The sequence below is a fragment of the Aplysia californica genome, unplaced genomic scaffold, assembly GCF_000002075.1.
Source record: "Aplysia californica isolate F4 #8 unplaced genomic scaffold, AplCal3.0 scaffold00743, whole genome shotgun sequence".
NCBI lineage: Eukaryota > Metazoa > Mollusca > Gastropoda > Aplysiida > Aplysiidae > Aplysia > Aplysia californica.
The window spans coordinates 173488-189884 of record NW_004798013.1 but is presented as its reverse complement, the minus strand read 5'-3'; the positions used below and the strand labels follow the sequence as shown (position 1 = coordinate 189884).

The following is a 16397-nucleotide window of genomic DNA, read 5'->3' as shown; positions in this document are numbered from 1 at the left end:
GTTGTGTGTTTCGGGGGAGGGTAGATAGATTGTATTAATAGATAAAATACCAGTTTCAGTATAGTTTGGTGGAGAAATCTCATCTTCAATAGCAACAAACGGAATGAACGAGGCTGCAACCAGCCGCCCACCCAGTGTGTCTAGTTGTGTGCGCGTGTTGTTGTTGTTGTTTTTTTAAACCTCTTTTTTTTTCCAAAGTAGTTACAGATGAAAAGGAGCTCTTATATATTACTACTACTACTCTTCATCAAAAAATAATTTTAATGGAATGTATTATAAATAATGTTATGTATATATGTCAGACTGTAAAATCAGTAATTTCATGAAAGGACTAAAATTAATGTCTGGCGATTTCATGAAATAACTTAAAGTTTTCTATGTGGTTGGGGTTGAATTAAAAACTTTTGAAATTAAGTTAAAAACCTTTTATTAACAATAACGATAAGTTTCTCTGTGGTTGGGAATTAAAACCTTAAAATTGAAAATGCTGTACCATATTTCAAAAGCAACAAATAGAGTCTAATTTGTTAGAACAGCTCAAATAGTTGTGGCATCGGCTGTTTCAGACAATTTAAAAGACCTTAAACCAATTGCATCATTTCATTTGACTATTACACAAGTATTTCACGAAACCCGGTCGTCCAGATATCGACATATTATTATGAATCACAAGATGTCTTAGAGAAATCTCAGTGTCTTAATTGATGTCATTCTCGATCTCGCCCAGGGGCCGTTCGGGACAAATGTAACACTGATTGCGGGAACATCTGCCTTTGGGAACATCACTTCATGTAGCTTTTCAGTAGTTGTTTTTGTCATCGCGACTCATAAAAACAACAAGAATGTTTCGCAGATCATCACGTCCTCGATCCACTCAATGAATCGGCACAGCAACTTTGTCTCCTATTTTGCCAGCAACAAGTTCAACTCTGCTACGCTTAACCATTCGTTCTGTTTTGTCAGTTAGTGATGCACTAGCTGCCAATCGCTGATTGATAATGTCGGATTGTCGTAGGTCAAGTTGTCAGTTGCAGGAGGCTGATGGGTAGGCGATGTCTCTGACTCTTGGTCGTCGGTTGATGGTTGCCGTACTGACTCGTCTCTTCAGGATGGTGGTGTTTCTTCGGATTTTGTCTTTTCTGGTGGAGCTAGAATTGCAAACAAATCTTGTTCTGTCTCTAGTCGGGTGATCACTTCGGTTGGTAGTAATGTTGACGTTCAAATGCTACAAGCATGTCTTTGATATCACTGTTGGCTCTCTCAACATAACCCTGCCATAGACAATCTTCAGGTCGGGCTACAGGGCCGCAAGTTCTGTAACTATGGCGGTGGTAAACTCAGATCCATTATCCGATTGGAGAACAACTGGTGTGCCTACTCAAAGGAAGATGTCAGCAAGATGGAAGGATACCTCAGTGGCTTGTTTTGATGTAAGTGGTCGTAGAATGCAGAATTTGGTCAAATAGTCTAGGTACACCAAGATTCATTAAAAACTGTTGTGGCTCATAGACTGCATGTAGACCAGGTCAAGCTGTCCCCTGAATGCAAACTCGGTCTTCAGTATCGGTTTAACAACCATTCCCTTGGTCGAGGGACGTTTTCTCTTTTTCTGGCATTTCTTGGCACAATGACTTGGATAGCTCGACGTCATCGCTCAAAATATGAGTATACTTCACAGAAACTTCCTTCATCATTATATCTTTACCACCATGGCCAGTTGTGCTTTCTTAATGACTTGATGATGTTAAATGTGTCTTCTATGGTGACGTAGTAAATTGGAAGCCCGTTGGGTGTACAACGTTTCTCTATACGTTTCTTCACATCACCACATTTAAAAATGTAATACTTGTTGAGAAGCTGATATTCAGGGCGGGACTTCATCTTTGAACAGTCTTTTAAAACCGGGCGAGGTTCGTCCATTGAGCACGGTCGTGCAGTGCCGCCCAAAATGTTTAATGTTCTATTACGAAAAGCTCCCACAAACATAAAATAAAAGAAGTCAGAAGCAAACACTAGCCAAATATTATTTCAAAACAAGATCGTGGCTGGTGCCTTAACTGTCATTTCTGTATCAGAAGCGCCGGAAAATATTTACTATGCCATGCCAAAGTCCTGGCGCTTTAACTAAACATAATAGGATATTCAACTGTGGTAACCTGACCTATAAATCGCTATTTGGGATAACCCAAACGATGACGACACTCGTAGAGAGTTTGGCGGTACATTAATATTAATAAGACGGCACATCTCAAATGCGCACCTACAAAACATAGCCCACAGTAGGCAGTCTAAAAATAAACGCGATAGACTGCACACTATTCTATGCCAAAATTATGAGATCCTCGGAGCAATTCAGCGGAGTGCTCAAGTGAATTGTGATTGGTTCATTGTCTAGCCACTATTTTAAGCGACCTCTGGGACCGTGAACCTGAGAGAGGAGAACTTGACATACTTAAGTCACCGTTCTGCTTCCTGTGAGTTGTGCCTTTGAATGGTTTCGTAGTGGAGTGTTGAAATTTATTACTAGAGTGTTCAGTTCAAACGTAGGATGAAGAAACTGATGTTTAACTAACAAACCGATTTAGTTCTAGAAATCAAAGCGAAAATCCATTTACTATGCCCTTGACTATCTTCAACCTGCTATAGCTTAATTGTGCACGCCCACTTTTTAGCCCCACGAGCTGCCCCTGTAAAAAACATATTGAGTTACACAGGTTGACTGAAATCAGTCAAACTGTGAATAAAATGTAACTTAATTTCAGTCATTTCACGAAATGACTGATTTTGCAGTGTGACTGTAACATATACATAAGCCTTCAAGAACATGTAAACAAACTGAACAAAAGTGCTTACAAAAGTTGCAAAGATCACAACTTGAAGATCAGCACGGGCAAAACCGAGGCGATGATTCGATGAAAATGTGATTTAAAAAAAAATACCAGGCAACAAAATATCAGTCGACAGCTGCAAAAGCAAGAAAGTAGAAGATTTCAAATACCTGGGAAGTGTTTTTACCCAAGATAGAGAAAGAGATACCAGAATCTGTTTTCAAAATGCTGTGAATAAGTTACTAACACCATTGCATCAGAATGGAAACAAAGCACCAACCCATTGACAGAATCTTCCCGCCAACACCTGTGCTACCAAGCCCAAACATGGACAATTGCCAAGAGTCACTGAAGTAAAATAAACGCCTGTGAGATGAGATGCCAATAAAAAAACTTCGAACACTTTAAGAAGAAAAAGGGTGAAAGATGAAATTGTAAGAGAAGAAGCTGGTTCAACTCTCTTCTTGTCATACACAGAGATAAACAACGAATTACATTGTAAATGGTTAGGAACGTTCTCTCAAGACCACCATCAGACAATAACACAGTTAGTAACGAGAGCATACAGCCGGAGATCAGATAGGGACAAGGAATTTAGATGGATAAAGGAGGGTTGGAGACACTAAGCAAGAGCAACACAATCAAGACCCAGGCAATATAACAAACAAGAGAAATATAATAATAATTAGGCATGTATTAGCTTGTCCCCTCGACACCACCAGGTCGCAGAGGTTGGAAAGAAGTAAAGGTAAAGTGAATATAATTGTACATGTAGTCTTTTCCAAGACGTTATTTATCAATATTGCATTTTTGTACAACAGCCATCTTTGGCAGAAATATTTTTTTTATGATATCGTTATGATGTTTTCAAGACGATTCTGACAATAATCCTGAACATATCCTTCACATGAAGAATCTAGGACTGGCATCTTGGAAAAATTGAATCTAAATTATAAAAAAGAAAAACGTGCACTCTACCATCTCCAAACTAACCTGATCGAAACCTAGTATAGACTAGGCCTATTGCTTGAACATCACGTGCACAGCGTTTTACTAATCAGGTGAAGATATTTTGAAGGCTTGGGAATAGGAAAAAAGTAAAAAAAAAAAATGTTAATACATAATATGCATGAAGACCCACCGAATCTGCAACCACCGGCACCACTTCATCGCTTTTGGAGTTCTGAAAAAAAAAGATTTTGTCTCATTTAAACTTGTTGTTAGGGTTGCCGTTGATCTTACTGTTGTTGTTACTGCTGCCGCTACTGTTGCTGCTGTTGCTGTTGCTGTTGTTGTTTTTGTTGTTGTTGTTGTTTTTGTTGTTGTTGTTGTTGCTTTTGTTGTTACTGCTACTGCTGCTGCCGCTATTGTTGTTGCTGTTGTCGTCGTTGTTGTTGTTGTTTGTTTGTTTTGTTTGTTTGTTCGGACGGTGACGTGTGATGTGTAAATGACCGTGGTAGTGGTTAGGGTTTCATTTATTCAAGTTGAACGATTTTGAAGACGGAATAGAGTTGGTTTGGGGGAGGGAGAGCAGAGTGATGTTCAGAGATAGGGGGAGAACAGAAGCCGGTAAAAATTATGTTGTGAAAGTAATTGTAGGGGATGATTGTACAATCAGGCGCTCGTCAAAATAAAAACATAAAGGGTGAAATGTTAACTCTTTGAGAACGAAGCGGACAAATACGTCCGATCAGCAGTACGCCAAAGGCAATGTTGTAGCACATTTTGACCCATCTTACACAAATTAGAAACAGGAACTGCATTTCATTGTATACTCTTTGTTGCTGGTTATTTTAAAAAAGACTGGAAAAATGTGAATGAACAACGAAGTTATGCTTCTTTTTGAAAGCGCCCCCAACCCGCATGTCTTTATTAAGAGTTTTGATGATCAGGAGGCACGTCGTCAAAGAGTTAAACATATTTTATAATGTAATAAAACTTTACGTACTCAACTCTCAACTAACTGTTTTTGTCGTACTTACAACAACGACGATGCAACGACGACTACGACACCGACGACGACAACGACGAGGATGATGATGATGATGATGATGATGATGATGATGATGATGATGATGATGATGATGATGATGATGATGATGATGATGATGATGATGATGATTACATACCACAATGATTTCCAGTGTCATCATGGAATCATTACTGTCCTTGGCCTCTGCGGATGTGAGGAGGTAATGTTAACCGCAGCTGCCTTGGCGTAGTCCTTTCTGTTTTCTGATCTTATCTATTCTTACCTTATCTTCTTTTCAGCTCTATCAATTACCGTTTTCTTATATTTTTCTCCCTTAAATTGTTAACCAGCTCGTTTCTTTTATCTTCTTCTCAGTCATATTCTTTACCTTTATTCAATTTTCTTTGTTGTCGTTGTCTTGATTATTTTTGTTTGGGTTTTTTTCTTTTTTTTTCTCTTGTTTTTCGGTGTGTGTTGTTGGTCGTTGACCCATTAGTCTATGCAGAGACGCCATGAACCCAACTCTTCCACCCCCAGCAACATATCGGGAGGTACAACCAACTTCATGGACTTAGTACTCTGCTGAACACGGATTCTTTTTTTCTCTTCTTTTTTCTTTCATTCATTTCTACAGAGAAAAGCACAATGCAGCAATAAATACAGCACTCACCCACAAATGGCGGCACTACCACCTTCATGGTCCTAGTCTTCTGTTCACCCCAGACAGACGACATCTGGACCTCCGCCAACACACGACAAGTGCCCTGGGCGCCACGGGGACATGAAAAACTCGTGGTGAGTATTCAGATAATATGTGAGGCATCGTGGTGAAATCAGGCGCTCGTCAAAGCAATGAAATCAAAGGAATCTGCATTTTCCGACGCTTTGGCAATTTTTGTCCAATTTCTGTTCTTTTGTTGTTGTTGTTTGTTTTTGTTTTTTTGGCTCCCCACCTTTTATGTTCCTTTGAAAATGCATTTCTGTGTGGATTTTTCATGAAAAACGTTGATATGATTAAACGCACAAAAATGGTAAATATGGTAAATTGTCAGTTTCCAAGTACTCTCACGCTTTGGAAATCACCAAACTTTGACGGCCATTTTCTCGCTAATTTCATTTCTGAAACCAGGGGACACCTATCTTCCTCAATGCAAATATAATCTTGACTTCAGCTCAAGATAGATGGGTGTGTTTTCTTCGAAAGCAAGATCATGCCGAAAAATTGACGTGCGCCTGATTCCACAGCGTCGTGACACATATATTCATTCCTTGTGACTATGTAACCATGTCCGCTTCGGTCAGAATTCTTAGAGCAGCCCACTTGTTTCGCCCCCTTTGTCCTTCTTTGATTTTGGGAAAGAAATTATTTTGACCAAAGGGGACATGGTCACTGTAAAGTTTGGACGTTAGCTACTTCTGATGAAAAAGTGTATTAAGATCAATAGTTGTTTTGTTGGATAGAAAATATGTTTCTGTTAGCATTTACCAAATGTCATGTCTAGAATTGTTATAAATGGTTAATTTTACAGAACAGGAAAACTAACTTTTCGGACACACCTCGTACTACTACTACTACTACTACCCCTCCCCCCCTTTCCAGGGCAGTGCTATTGACTAAAGTGTGCTTAGACCATTCGCAAAGGAAAGTTCTTACGCACAGTAAAATTGAAAATGGGCTGATTTATCAATGTCATACGCTTACTGTGCCGGAACAACATAAGGGGAACTGTTACATTTTCTTTCCTCATCCTTACTATCGTCATTTTTTCTCTACTTCTTTTGTATGTTTGTCACTCTCTTGTGAACTGCTAATTACGGGGTGCCTTGATAGTCGAAGCAGACTTTGTGCTGTTGAGGCTGGTGAGGTGAGCAGAGTACGCCTGATTCCTCGTTTAGGCTCCTCGGTTGACATCCACCCCTTGGCGCTCAAATGACATTATTCAGTTGAGAGCAAAGTAAAAACTTACCAAAACTACTACTTCTAATAATATCGACGACGACGATGCTGCTGCTGCTGCTGCTGCTGCCGCTGCTGCTGCTGCTGCTGCTGCTGCTGCTGCTGCTGCTGATGATGATGATGATGATGATGATGATGATGATGATGATGATGATGATGATGATGATGATGATGATATCACCAGCCCAACCCCCTTCCGTCTCTACGTGCTGGAGACAAAGAAACTAATTGCAGGAAAAGATGGCGGTTTGGTGGCAGATGCAACGAGCAGGCACGATAAACGTCCTGTTTTGTCAGGGGATAGATAAAAAATTGTCTTGCTGCTGTTATTGCTGTTCTTATTATGCTTCTTTTTCTGTTTATTGTTGTTTTGCTAGTTATTGTTGCCGCTGTCGTTGTTGTTGCTGTTGCAGCTGTAGTTGCTAACGTTGTTATATTGTTGCTGCTTGTGTCGTCGAATTTTTGGTTGTTGTTTTTGTTGCACCTGCTGTCATCATTTAGCTTGGAGTGAGTCAAATGTGTATGGAATTAGTTGAAATGCTGAAAAAAATGAAATCAGCTACGATTAAAAGATATCTCATCTTTACATTAATTTCAATTAAACTTCGAACAAATAATATTCAACCAAGGAGGTGTCAAATTAGTCAACAAAATGGGAAGAAAATCCACAAACGAGTTCGAAATTGTATTAGATCTAAGTTTGGACATTTTAAACAAAAATTGAGTAAAAGACAAGACTTTACATCTTCTTAATAATCAATCATATTGTGTATTCGAGCTTTAAAAAACAAATTCATGTGTAACTGACAATGCCAAAGAAACCCCGAGATGGTGGTGACTCTTTCAGATAATCTTCAGGTGTTGACCATTCTCTCCCGGGAACCTCGAATATCAATCAATCAAGCAATGCCTTTCACCCCTGGTAGGGCCACATACCAGCTCCTTCCATTCATCTCTGTCCTTGGTCATCCTTCCAAGCTCGTCCAAGTGAGCTTCATGTCTCTCATGTCCCCTTTCCACGCATCTCCTCCATGTTTCCTGTGGCCTACCCATGCCTCGTGCTCCGGTGGGTTCCACTGCAGTGACTGTCTTGTGATGTTTCCTCTGGGCTTTCTGGTGGTGTGTCCCATCCACCGCCACTTACATTGGCCTATTTCTACTTCCATATCCTTTTGTCCTGTCTTTCCCACAGCTCTTCATTTCTTATTCTATACTGTTGATGAAAGTCAAGACTTTAGAGCCGGGGTCCACAGCGTCACCACTCACGCTTCATCACAAATTACGTACCTTAACGTAGCGGGTAGCCCGTGTCCACAGCGTCCTCACAAGTACGGTAATTTTTGGCGCACCAGACCTAGGTATAAGATCTAGAGAAATGGCGTGAACAAGGAAGAATTTTTTTTTATAGTGGTGGTTGAAGAGGGGGTATATGCAAGGTCACCGCCGATTCTGGGTACATCCCATAATATACAAAGAACGAGGCAAAACAGGAGAATTTAGAATGTTGCATCAAATTCTTGATGATAACGAAACATGCTGAGCATGTTTTCGCATGACGAAGGCAAGCTTCCAAAGCCTTTTGGAATTATGTAGACCACGTATTCAAAAACAGAATACGAACTGGAAGGCCATTCCACAAACTGAAAAGCTGACAGTTACACTGGTGTAAGATGTTGCTATTGCTGCTGCTGTTGCTTGCTGCTTCTGTTCTTGTTTTTTTGTTCTTTTTTTCCGCTGACGTCATTGTAGTATATTATGACCTACGTAAATGGTCTCTACCTTAATCCGTCATTTACGTAAGAGCCCACTCTGTGCCTCCGAAAGAGCGTGTTCTTTTCAGGTACATTTGTTTACTTTGAAAAATGGGAGCAGAAATAAACAAATAACAAAACGACTTACAGTCTATTGAAATACAGAATAACAAATTCAATAATTAACTATGATGTAAACATTATTGACTATTCCAAAATTGACATGTCAAACGAAGAAACAAATCACCCCCCCCCCCCCCCCCCCCCCGAAAAAGAAAAAAATAATTTTTAAGAAAATTTTAATCACAGTTTGGAGACTGAGAATACGAGATCAAAGTCAAATGGGCATTAATTTAATTTTAAAGGTAAAAGTGGGCAAATAAAAGATAATCAACGAAATCAGTGTCGGTGAAGCCACAACAATTACGGAAAATGTTAGACATGCTAGACATCATACGTTTTCCAAGTAAGGAAGTGTGTCATCCGCAGTGGGCCCAGGCAATATAGAAATAAAAGGTTGAACGTTTCCATACGCACATTGTGAGTACGTAAGCGTACGAAAGCGGAGTGTGTGGACCTTGGCTCTTATTCGTACTTACTGTCTTTGTTGTCTTGCAAGATTCGCAGCCGTCGTAGAGGAGCACAGACTTGACGTTGGAGTTAAAGTGTCGAATCTTGGTGAGCTGTGAGATGTTGCTGGCTTTCCAGACTTTTGGTTATTGATTGAATGTTGACCTTGCCTTAGCGGTTTTTCTTTTAACATCCGCCTAGGTTGCACCTTTACCATCGATGACACTTCCAAGGTATGTAAAGGAGTCCACTTCTTCCAGGGGAGTGTCTTCCACTGTCACAGCAGGGCTTGAAACGTTTCGTAGCTTCACTACTTTCGACTTGCCTGGATGCACACGTAGGACAACACTCCTTGATAGGCTGTTGAGTTCCTTGGTCTTTTCTTGCATCTGAGCATGTGTGTGAGAGAGCAGTGCAAGATCATCAGCGAAGTCGAAGTCGTCCAGCTGCTGCCGAGGGATCCACTGTATTCCATTACGCTTGCCTCTGGTGGCTTCTTTCAGTCAATTGCCAGTATGAAGAGAAAAGGTGAGAGCAAAACCCCGAATATGCCGATGGAAATTTCGAATGAACCCGTTACATGTTTCTGTGATAATACTCTAGACCTCGCGAGAAACACTGAATTTCAACTGTTTCACTATTTGTTAGATTCGTGGAGTCTGTCGTTTAAAAGAACGGAAAGAAAGCATTGTACTTTGAATTGGTCATCTTTTTGACACGCTGTTTTTGGAAATTATGCCAGGTTTAACTAGATTTGTTATTTATTAATGCATATAATATACACATTAAAATAATTTAATATGGTTGTGTTTTGTTGTTGTTGTTGTTGTTGTTGTTGTTGTTGTTGTTGTTGTTGTTGCGTTTCACTCAGTTTTGGTCGAAATGTTAAAGACCTGATGTTTTTTTTACCAGATTAAAAACTGATTTTCTTCATATTTACGAATCTGATGTTTCCTTGGTTGAATTTTATTTCTTCCACATTTTGTTGAAATTGGTGCTAAGATGACCGAGTCAAAAAAGCCGTCTGTTTCCTCACCGATTTGATGACGTAGATGTAGTCCGACTCCTCTGTTTTTCTGGTGATCACGTGACCTGCCCTGCGTTCACAACAAAACAGTACACGAACTTCGTTAGGTCAGACATTGTCTGTAGTATGTCTTTGGGTTCAAACAAGGCTTATATGGTCGCTTTTACGCACAAGGAGGCTATCCCGAAATATGCTGTTTTGAGAAAATCGAAGGCCACGTTTTTGCCCCTCGCTTAGTTTCTTTAAATGACAAGGAGAATGTTCTCTATAACCAAACAAATATACACACCAATGAAACCAAACTTCTCATATCGGTAGGGCACTGCCCACTTTTGGTGTGGGTCAAGGTTTCTGGAAACTCCCGAAATCTGGGCTAGCCTGCTTGTTCTTAAAAGCAACCATATATAATATATTAACTGTGCACACTTATGTCAACGAAAAAATGTTACTGTGGAATCAAACTCTGGTTTTCTAAAGCATCCCTCATTTACTTCCCTTACATATATTTTTTTGTTACAAGAAGGATAGTTTTATCGTATGTGATTTATATACAGAGGCGTCCAAATATATATATCTCTCTCTCTCTCTCTCTCTCTCTCTCTCTCTCTCTCTCTCTCTCTCTCTCTCTCTCTCTCTCTCTCCCTCTCTCTCTTCTGGCGCTGTGGCGTCATAAGCGGTCAGATATGCCGACAGCATGCAGGAACTCAACACTTTCTCGAGGGTCCATAAAAAGTGCTGAACGTGGGTCACTGAAATGTCCCAGCAGACGTTTTCTGTGGCGTTCGAATGAAGCCTAAAAATGTATTGACCCAATCATCGCGCTAAAGCCCTGCACTATCAACTCACGTTTAAAGCTAAATGAATTCTGTATCGTCTGCAACACATTTAAATGTCATCTACGATAAGAGTCCAAAATTTGGCACAGTCCGCGGCCAAAAGGTATAAATATATATACCTAACTAATATGTAAATATATGAGTGCTCTCGTGGCCTAGAAGTTAAGGTGTTTGCCTCCTACTCGAAGGTCCCGGTTCGAATCCGAGTAGCGACCGAAAAATTTACACCTCTAAAATTGTCTCTTTTCACCTCTTTTCCTGCTCTCTAGCAATGTTCTGTCGTCTGCTTTCATCTCCCCTTTCTGCCCTCACCTCCTCTCCTCCTCTGCCCCCTCCTCTGGGCTCCTGACACTTTCTGCAGCCTTTCTACTGCTACTCCTTGGCTCGTTCTTACTGCTGTCTTTCAGCCACACCCCTGATCTTCTGGTAGGAAAGATCTACACCTAGCCTTCTTGGACAAAGGCCGAAAATCTCGGATGGCCCGTGTGCAAGTTGCGCACCTTAAAGATCCCTTGGCGGTCTAAAATCGATAAGAGTAACCTTCGGCCCCCCCCAATGCAAAATTCAAAATGTCCTACCTACTGAAAAAGTTGAATGTGTCCCGCGCGCTCATATGACCTTATGCAGTTGCAAGCGCCGTAAACTACTTACCAAATAAAACAAACAAACAAACAAACAAAATATATATAATATACATCTTTTATCATTTTGTGGTGGCATAATTTTGCTATTCAAAAGGCTTTTTAATGGCCGCATCGATAGACATGCAGTTTTCGCCAAAACATTCTTTAAAATATTCTCCAGATCATGACGTCCTTCGGGTTTTTTTTTCAGTTTTGAAGCAGTTTTGGTGCAAAAAGCTTAATTTCTTTATTTCGCCAATCGCTTTTGTAGGCCGACGCTTCTGTCTCTGTAATTTTACAAAATCCGCCAGGTTTGTTTATGTCATACTTCCGTTCGATACTATCTCGCATTGTCGCGCAATGCTGAGCACTATTTTAAGTGTGCGACCGTATAGACCTTGCCCCATGTTTTCCCTTTTTACTTGGTGCTAAATTTGACTGTGATCCTTTCGTTTGATGCCCATCGTCGCTTTTTCTGGACTCCTTTTTCAAGTTCTTTTTCTTTCTACTGGGAACAATGTCCACACGTCTTAGTTTAGAATCTAGATTCTAGATCTAGATCTAGATAGCGCCTGACCATGCAAAAAGAAAACGACGTTCTGCAGTTGGAACCCCTCGCGCTCGCAAAAATCGAGGAAGTAGGCCAATGACTTTCAGTTGATGTTAATATACCGATCATCCCTTTCATCGAAAGGGGCCCCTGCTAGTATATATATATATATATATATATATATATATATATATATGGTCTTGTCTAGAGCACGAACCCTTTGGGCACTGACTGTGCCAAAGTTTGGACTCAATTACATTTCAATGTGTCAGATGATACAGAACTCATTTATCTTTAAACATGAGTTGGAAGTGCAAGGCTTTAGTGCGATGATTGGGTGAATACATTTTACGGTTTTATTCGGACGCCGCAGTGTATTATACACAAACAATAAAACTATTCTTGTAACAAAGCATTTTCTATACAAGGGAAGTAAATGTAGGATGCTTTAGAACACCAGGGTTTGATTACACGGTAACTTTTCTTCGTCGATACAGGCGCGCCGTAGGAACGAGCTGAGTGAACTGCGCAATATGAAGAATGTAGGGCAAGGGTTGTCTTTGTCTTTTTTTTTTTTTTTTTCGTCTTTCCGATCAGGCGACTATCTGAGTTCTAGCCCTTCGGTCTGTCGATATGACAAAGAATTTACAAGCTTTTATCAGCTCTGGTTTGTCACTGTAAGAGTATTTCTGATGTCTGGGGAGGCAGGTAGGTAGGTACTACGCAGGTCGCTAAGTGCAGGTCAGGTAAAGAGGTGGTGTAATACTGTTTCATCCTGGCAGTGACACAATACAACGGACAGTCGGGTAGGGCATCTTTCCGAATCACATTTAGGTAGGAATTCAATGGGATGTGTCGAGTTCGCAGGCGAAAGATCGTAACTTGTCCTCTTCTTTTAAGGGAATATAGAGCATCTTTTTCAGTTGGGAGCAATCTCGGGCAAAGTTTCGACCGGCCAACTTACAAGATTTCCTTTTTTGTCTTTCGTAAATTATACTGACATTTAAAATACTGACCGAGTAACAAGAAGTGTGATCACAAGATATTGTCATTGTCAGTCATGGGTGATTTTAATGCAAAAGTGGGAGCAACGAGACATGAAGACATAGTGGGTCCATATGGACTGGGAACCAGAAATGAAAGAGGGGAAAAACTGATAGAATGGGCCATCATTAATGACATGATTATTGGAAACACTTGGTATGAACAACCACCAAGAAGATTATGGACCTGGAAGAGTCCTGGAGACAGCGCTCGCAAACAGATCGACTATATCATGATCAAGAAAAGATACAAAAACGGGATGCTAAATGTCAAAACGCGACAAGGTGCAGACTGTTACAGTGACCATGTACCCGTAGTGGGAAAATTTAGAATCAGATTGAAAAAACCCCACACATAAGCAAGAACAAGAATATGAAACTAAACATGGCATTACTACAGTCAAACAAAGAAATGCAAGATAAATTCAGAATAACTGTACAAAACAAATTCGGGCCCTTAGAAGAAATACAAGACTTAGAAAAACAATGGGAACAGCTTAAAACATCTATAAATGAGGCTGCAAAAGACGTCATACCAGAAAGGACAACAAAAGCAAAAAAGAAATGGATGACTGAAGAAATTCTTAATCTTATGGAGGAACGAAGAACAAACAAAAACAATATGGAAAAATATGTGAATCTTCATAAAGAAATCAGACACAAATGTAATCTAGCAAAAGAGACCTGGTTAAAAGAAGAATGTGAGGAAATGGAAAATCATTCCAATGCGAACTCAAAATATCTACACAGAAAAATTAAAGAGGAGTGCCATACAAGAACACGTGGATCAACAGGATGCCTCAAATCAAAGGATGGGAATAACATAATGGACAAAGACAAGATACTAGAACGTTGGACAGAATATATCGGTGACCTGTACAATGACAAAAAAGATGAACAAAGAAGAGTGGAAAATAACAACGAGGGACCACCAATCATGAAAGAAGAAGTTATCAAGGCACTACGAAAGATGAAGAATGGGAAAGCTGCAGGACCGGACAACATTACCACAGAGATGAGTAAAGCTTCAGAAGACTTTGGAATCACCACGTTGACAAAACTTCTTAACAACATATATGCCACTGGAAATATTCCGTCAGACTTGTCAAAATCTATTTCCATAGCTTTACCAAAGAAACCTAATGCAAACGAATGTGAAACGCATTGTACCATCAGCCTCATGAGCCACATAACAAAAATATTACTCAGAATAATTATGATGAGAATACGAAATAAAATTCTCCCAGAAACAGCCCAAGAACAGTGTGGATTTATTGAAGGCAAAGGCACTGTAAATGCCATATATGTCATCAGAACAACAGTAGAACGTGCCCTAGACGTTCAGAAAGATCTTAATTTATGTTTTATAGACTACACCAAGGCATTCGACAAAGTCCGACACGACAAGATCATCGACATGCTGGAAGTTCTTAATATCGACGGGAAGGACTTAAGGATTATCAAAAAGATGTACTGGGATCAAACTGCTGCAATGAGAATAGAAAACGACATCAGCGAATACATACATATTATTAAAAGAGGAGTCAGACAAGGATGTGTACTTTCTCCAGACTTGTTCTCCCTGTATAGTGAAAATAACATGAGACACATAGAAGAAATGCCTGGTATCTCGATAGGGGGACATAATATAAACAATCTAAGATATGCAGATGACACAGTCCTAATAGCAGAAGATGAAGAACACCTGCAGAATCTATTAAATGTCATCGTGCAAGAGAGTGGCAACATGGGCTTAAGCCTAAACATCAAGAAAACCGAAACGATGGTGATAGGCAGAAAAATTCCAATCCCAACATGCAATATCAAAATCAATTATACCACCCTCAAGCAAGTACAACATTTTAAATATTTGGGGACCATTATATCATCAGATGGTAGATGTCACACCGAAATTAAAAGCCGCATTTGCCAAGCAAAAGCAACCTTCCACAAGATGAAACAGATACTAACAAACATCAATCTGTCACTGAAAACGAGGAAAAGAGTACTGAAAAGTTACATCGAGCCAATCCTGTTATACGGGTGCGAATCGTGGACAATCAATAAACAGCTGGAAAGAACAATTGTAGCGACAAAGTTGTGGTTCATAAGACGCATGCTACGTATCCCATGGACGGCTAGAAAAACAAATGAAGAAGTCCTGGTTGAAGCAAATTGTAGAAAACAACTTATCACGAATATAAGAAAACGACAGGCAAATTTCTTCGGACACATAAATCGGAAAAAAGCATTAGAGAATATTGTAACAACAGGAAAGTTTGATGGAAAGAGAGGCAAAGGCAGACAGAGGGAAAAGATACTGGACAAGATGACAGCATGGCTGGGAGCAGCTGGAAGCAGCTGAGAGCAGCTGGGAGCAGCAAGAACAACAGACACCATTGCTGCATCGAAAGATAGATGGAAGTGGAAGTCCATGATCGCCCACGCCAGTCGGCAAGGCACCGGATGATGATGAACAAAAAGTGTTCTCGACACACTAGGTATCGGTAGTAGACGCTAGATTTGGGAGTTTTTTGCTTGTTAATCAAACCCAACATTGTTGAGAGAGCTGAAAAGAACAATTCACCATGCTAGAAAAGCGACGCGGTTTCCCCACACTCAGAGCACAGTTCATACCAACTTGCAGCCAAACTTATAATAACCAAGACCGCTCTTAGCTCTCTTTTTAAAAAAAGAATCCCACAGCGCTGGAACACACCATGGGTGCTCAAAAGAAGGTGAAACGCCAGTCTCGCTAAAGTCGAGTCTCCTATGCAGTTGCGAGCGTCGTCAAACCTTTCTCAAACTAAAAGTTGATCCATATTAAGTGAAATATTGCGCTCCAACGTGAACGTCAGAGTACATAGTCTTGGGGAGTCGTTCCCCCAAACCGTCCTCTTTGCTCTTAATTTGATTTCAACATAGACGAGCTTAATGGAGAACCTTAATAGGTCAGGGTGCAGAATTTTGAGTATCGTTTTATTATAACAAGTCTATGTTCCCCCAACTCACGGAAAGTAGAAGAGGATAATGTTTCCATCTGCTTCTTCGATGAGTTTTTTCATTGGGAAGTACCGCATGAAGTCAAGCTGGCTGTGGAAAAAAGTGGGTGGATGGGTATCTGTTCATTCATTCAATTTTCCATGTATGTATGTATGTATGTATGTATGTATGTATGTATGTATGTATGTATGTATGTATGTATGTATGTATGTATGTATGTATGTATGTAGTATGTAG

At 40.1% G+C, this 16397-nt stretch overlaps 1 protein-coding gene across 1 annotated transcript in view; it reads right to left on the bottom strand.

Annotated features, from left to right (window-relative positions):
• The window catches only part of LOC101857442, a gene marked incomplete at its 3' end in the record, with an annotated part of 38602 nt that overhangs the window by 446 nt on the left and 21759 nt on the right, over window positions 1-16397 (bottom strand). Inside the window, 5 exon segments of the mRNA XM_005109027.3 lie at window positions 3970-4011; window positions 4958-5004; window positions 5471-5564; window positions 10115-10175; window positions 16170-16250. Of these exon segments, the coding sequence (XP_005109084.2) occupies window positions 3970-4011; window positions 4958-5004; window positions 5471-5564; window positions 10115-10175; window positions 16170-16250 (325 nt within the window).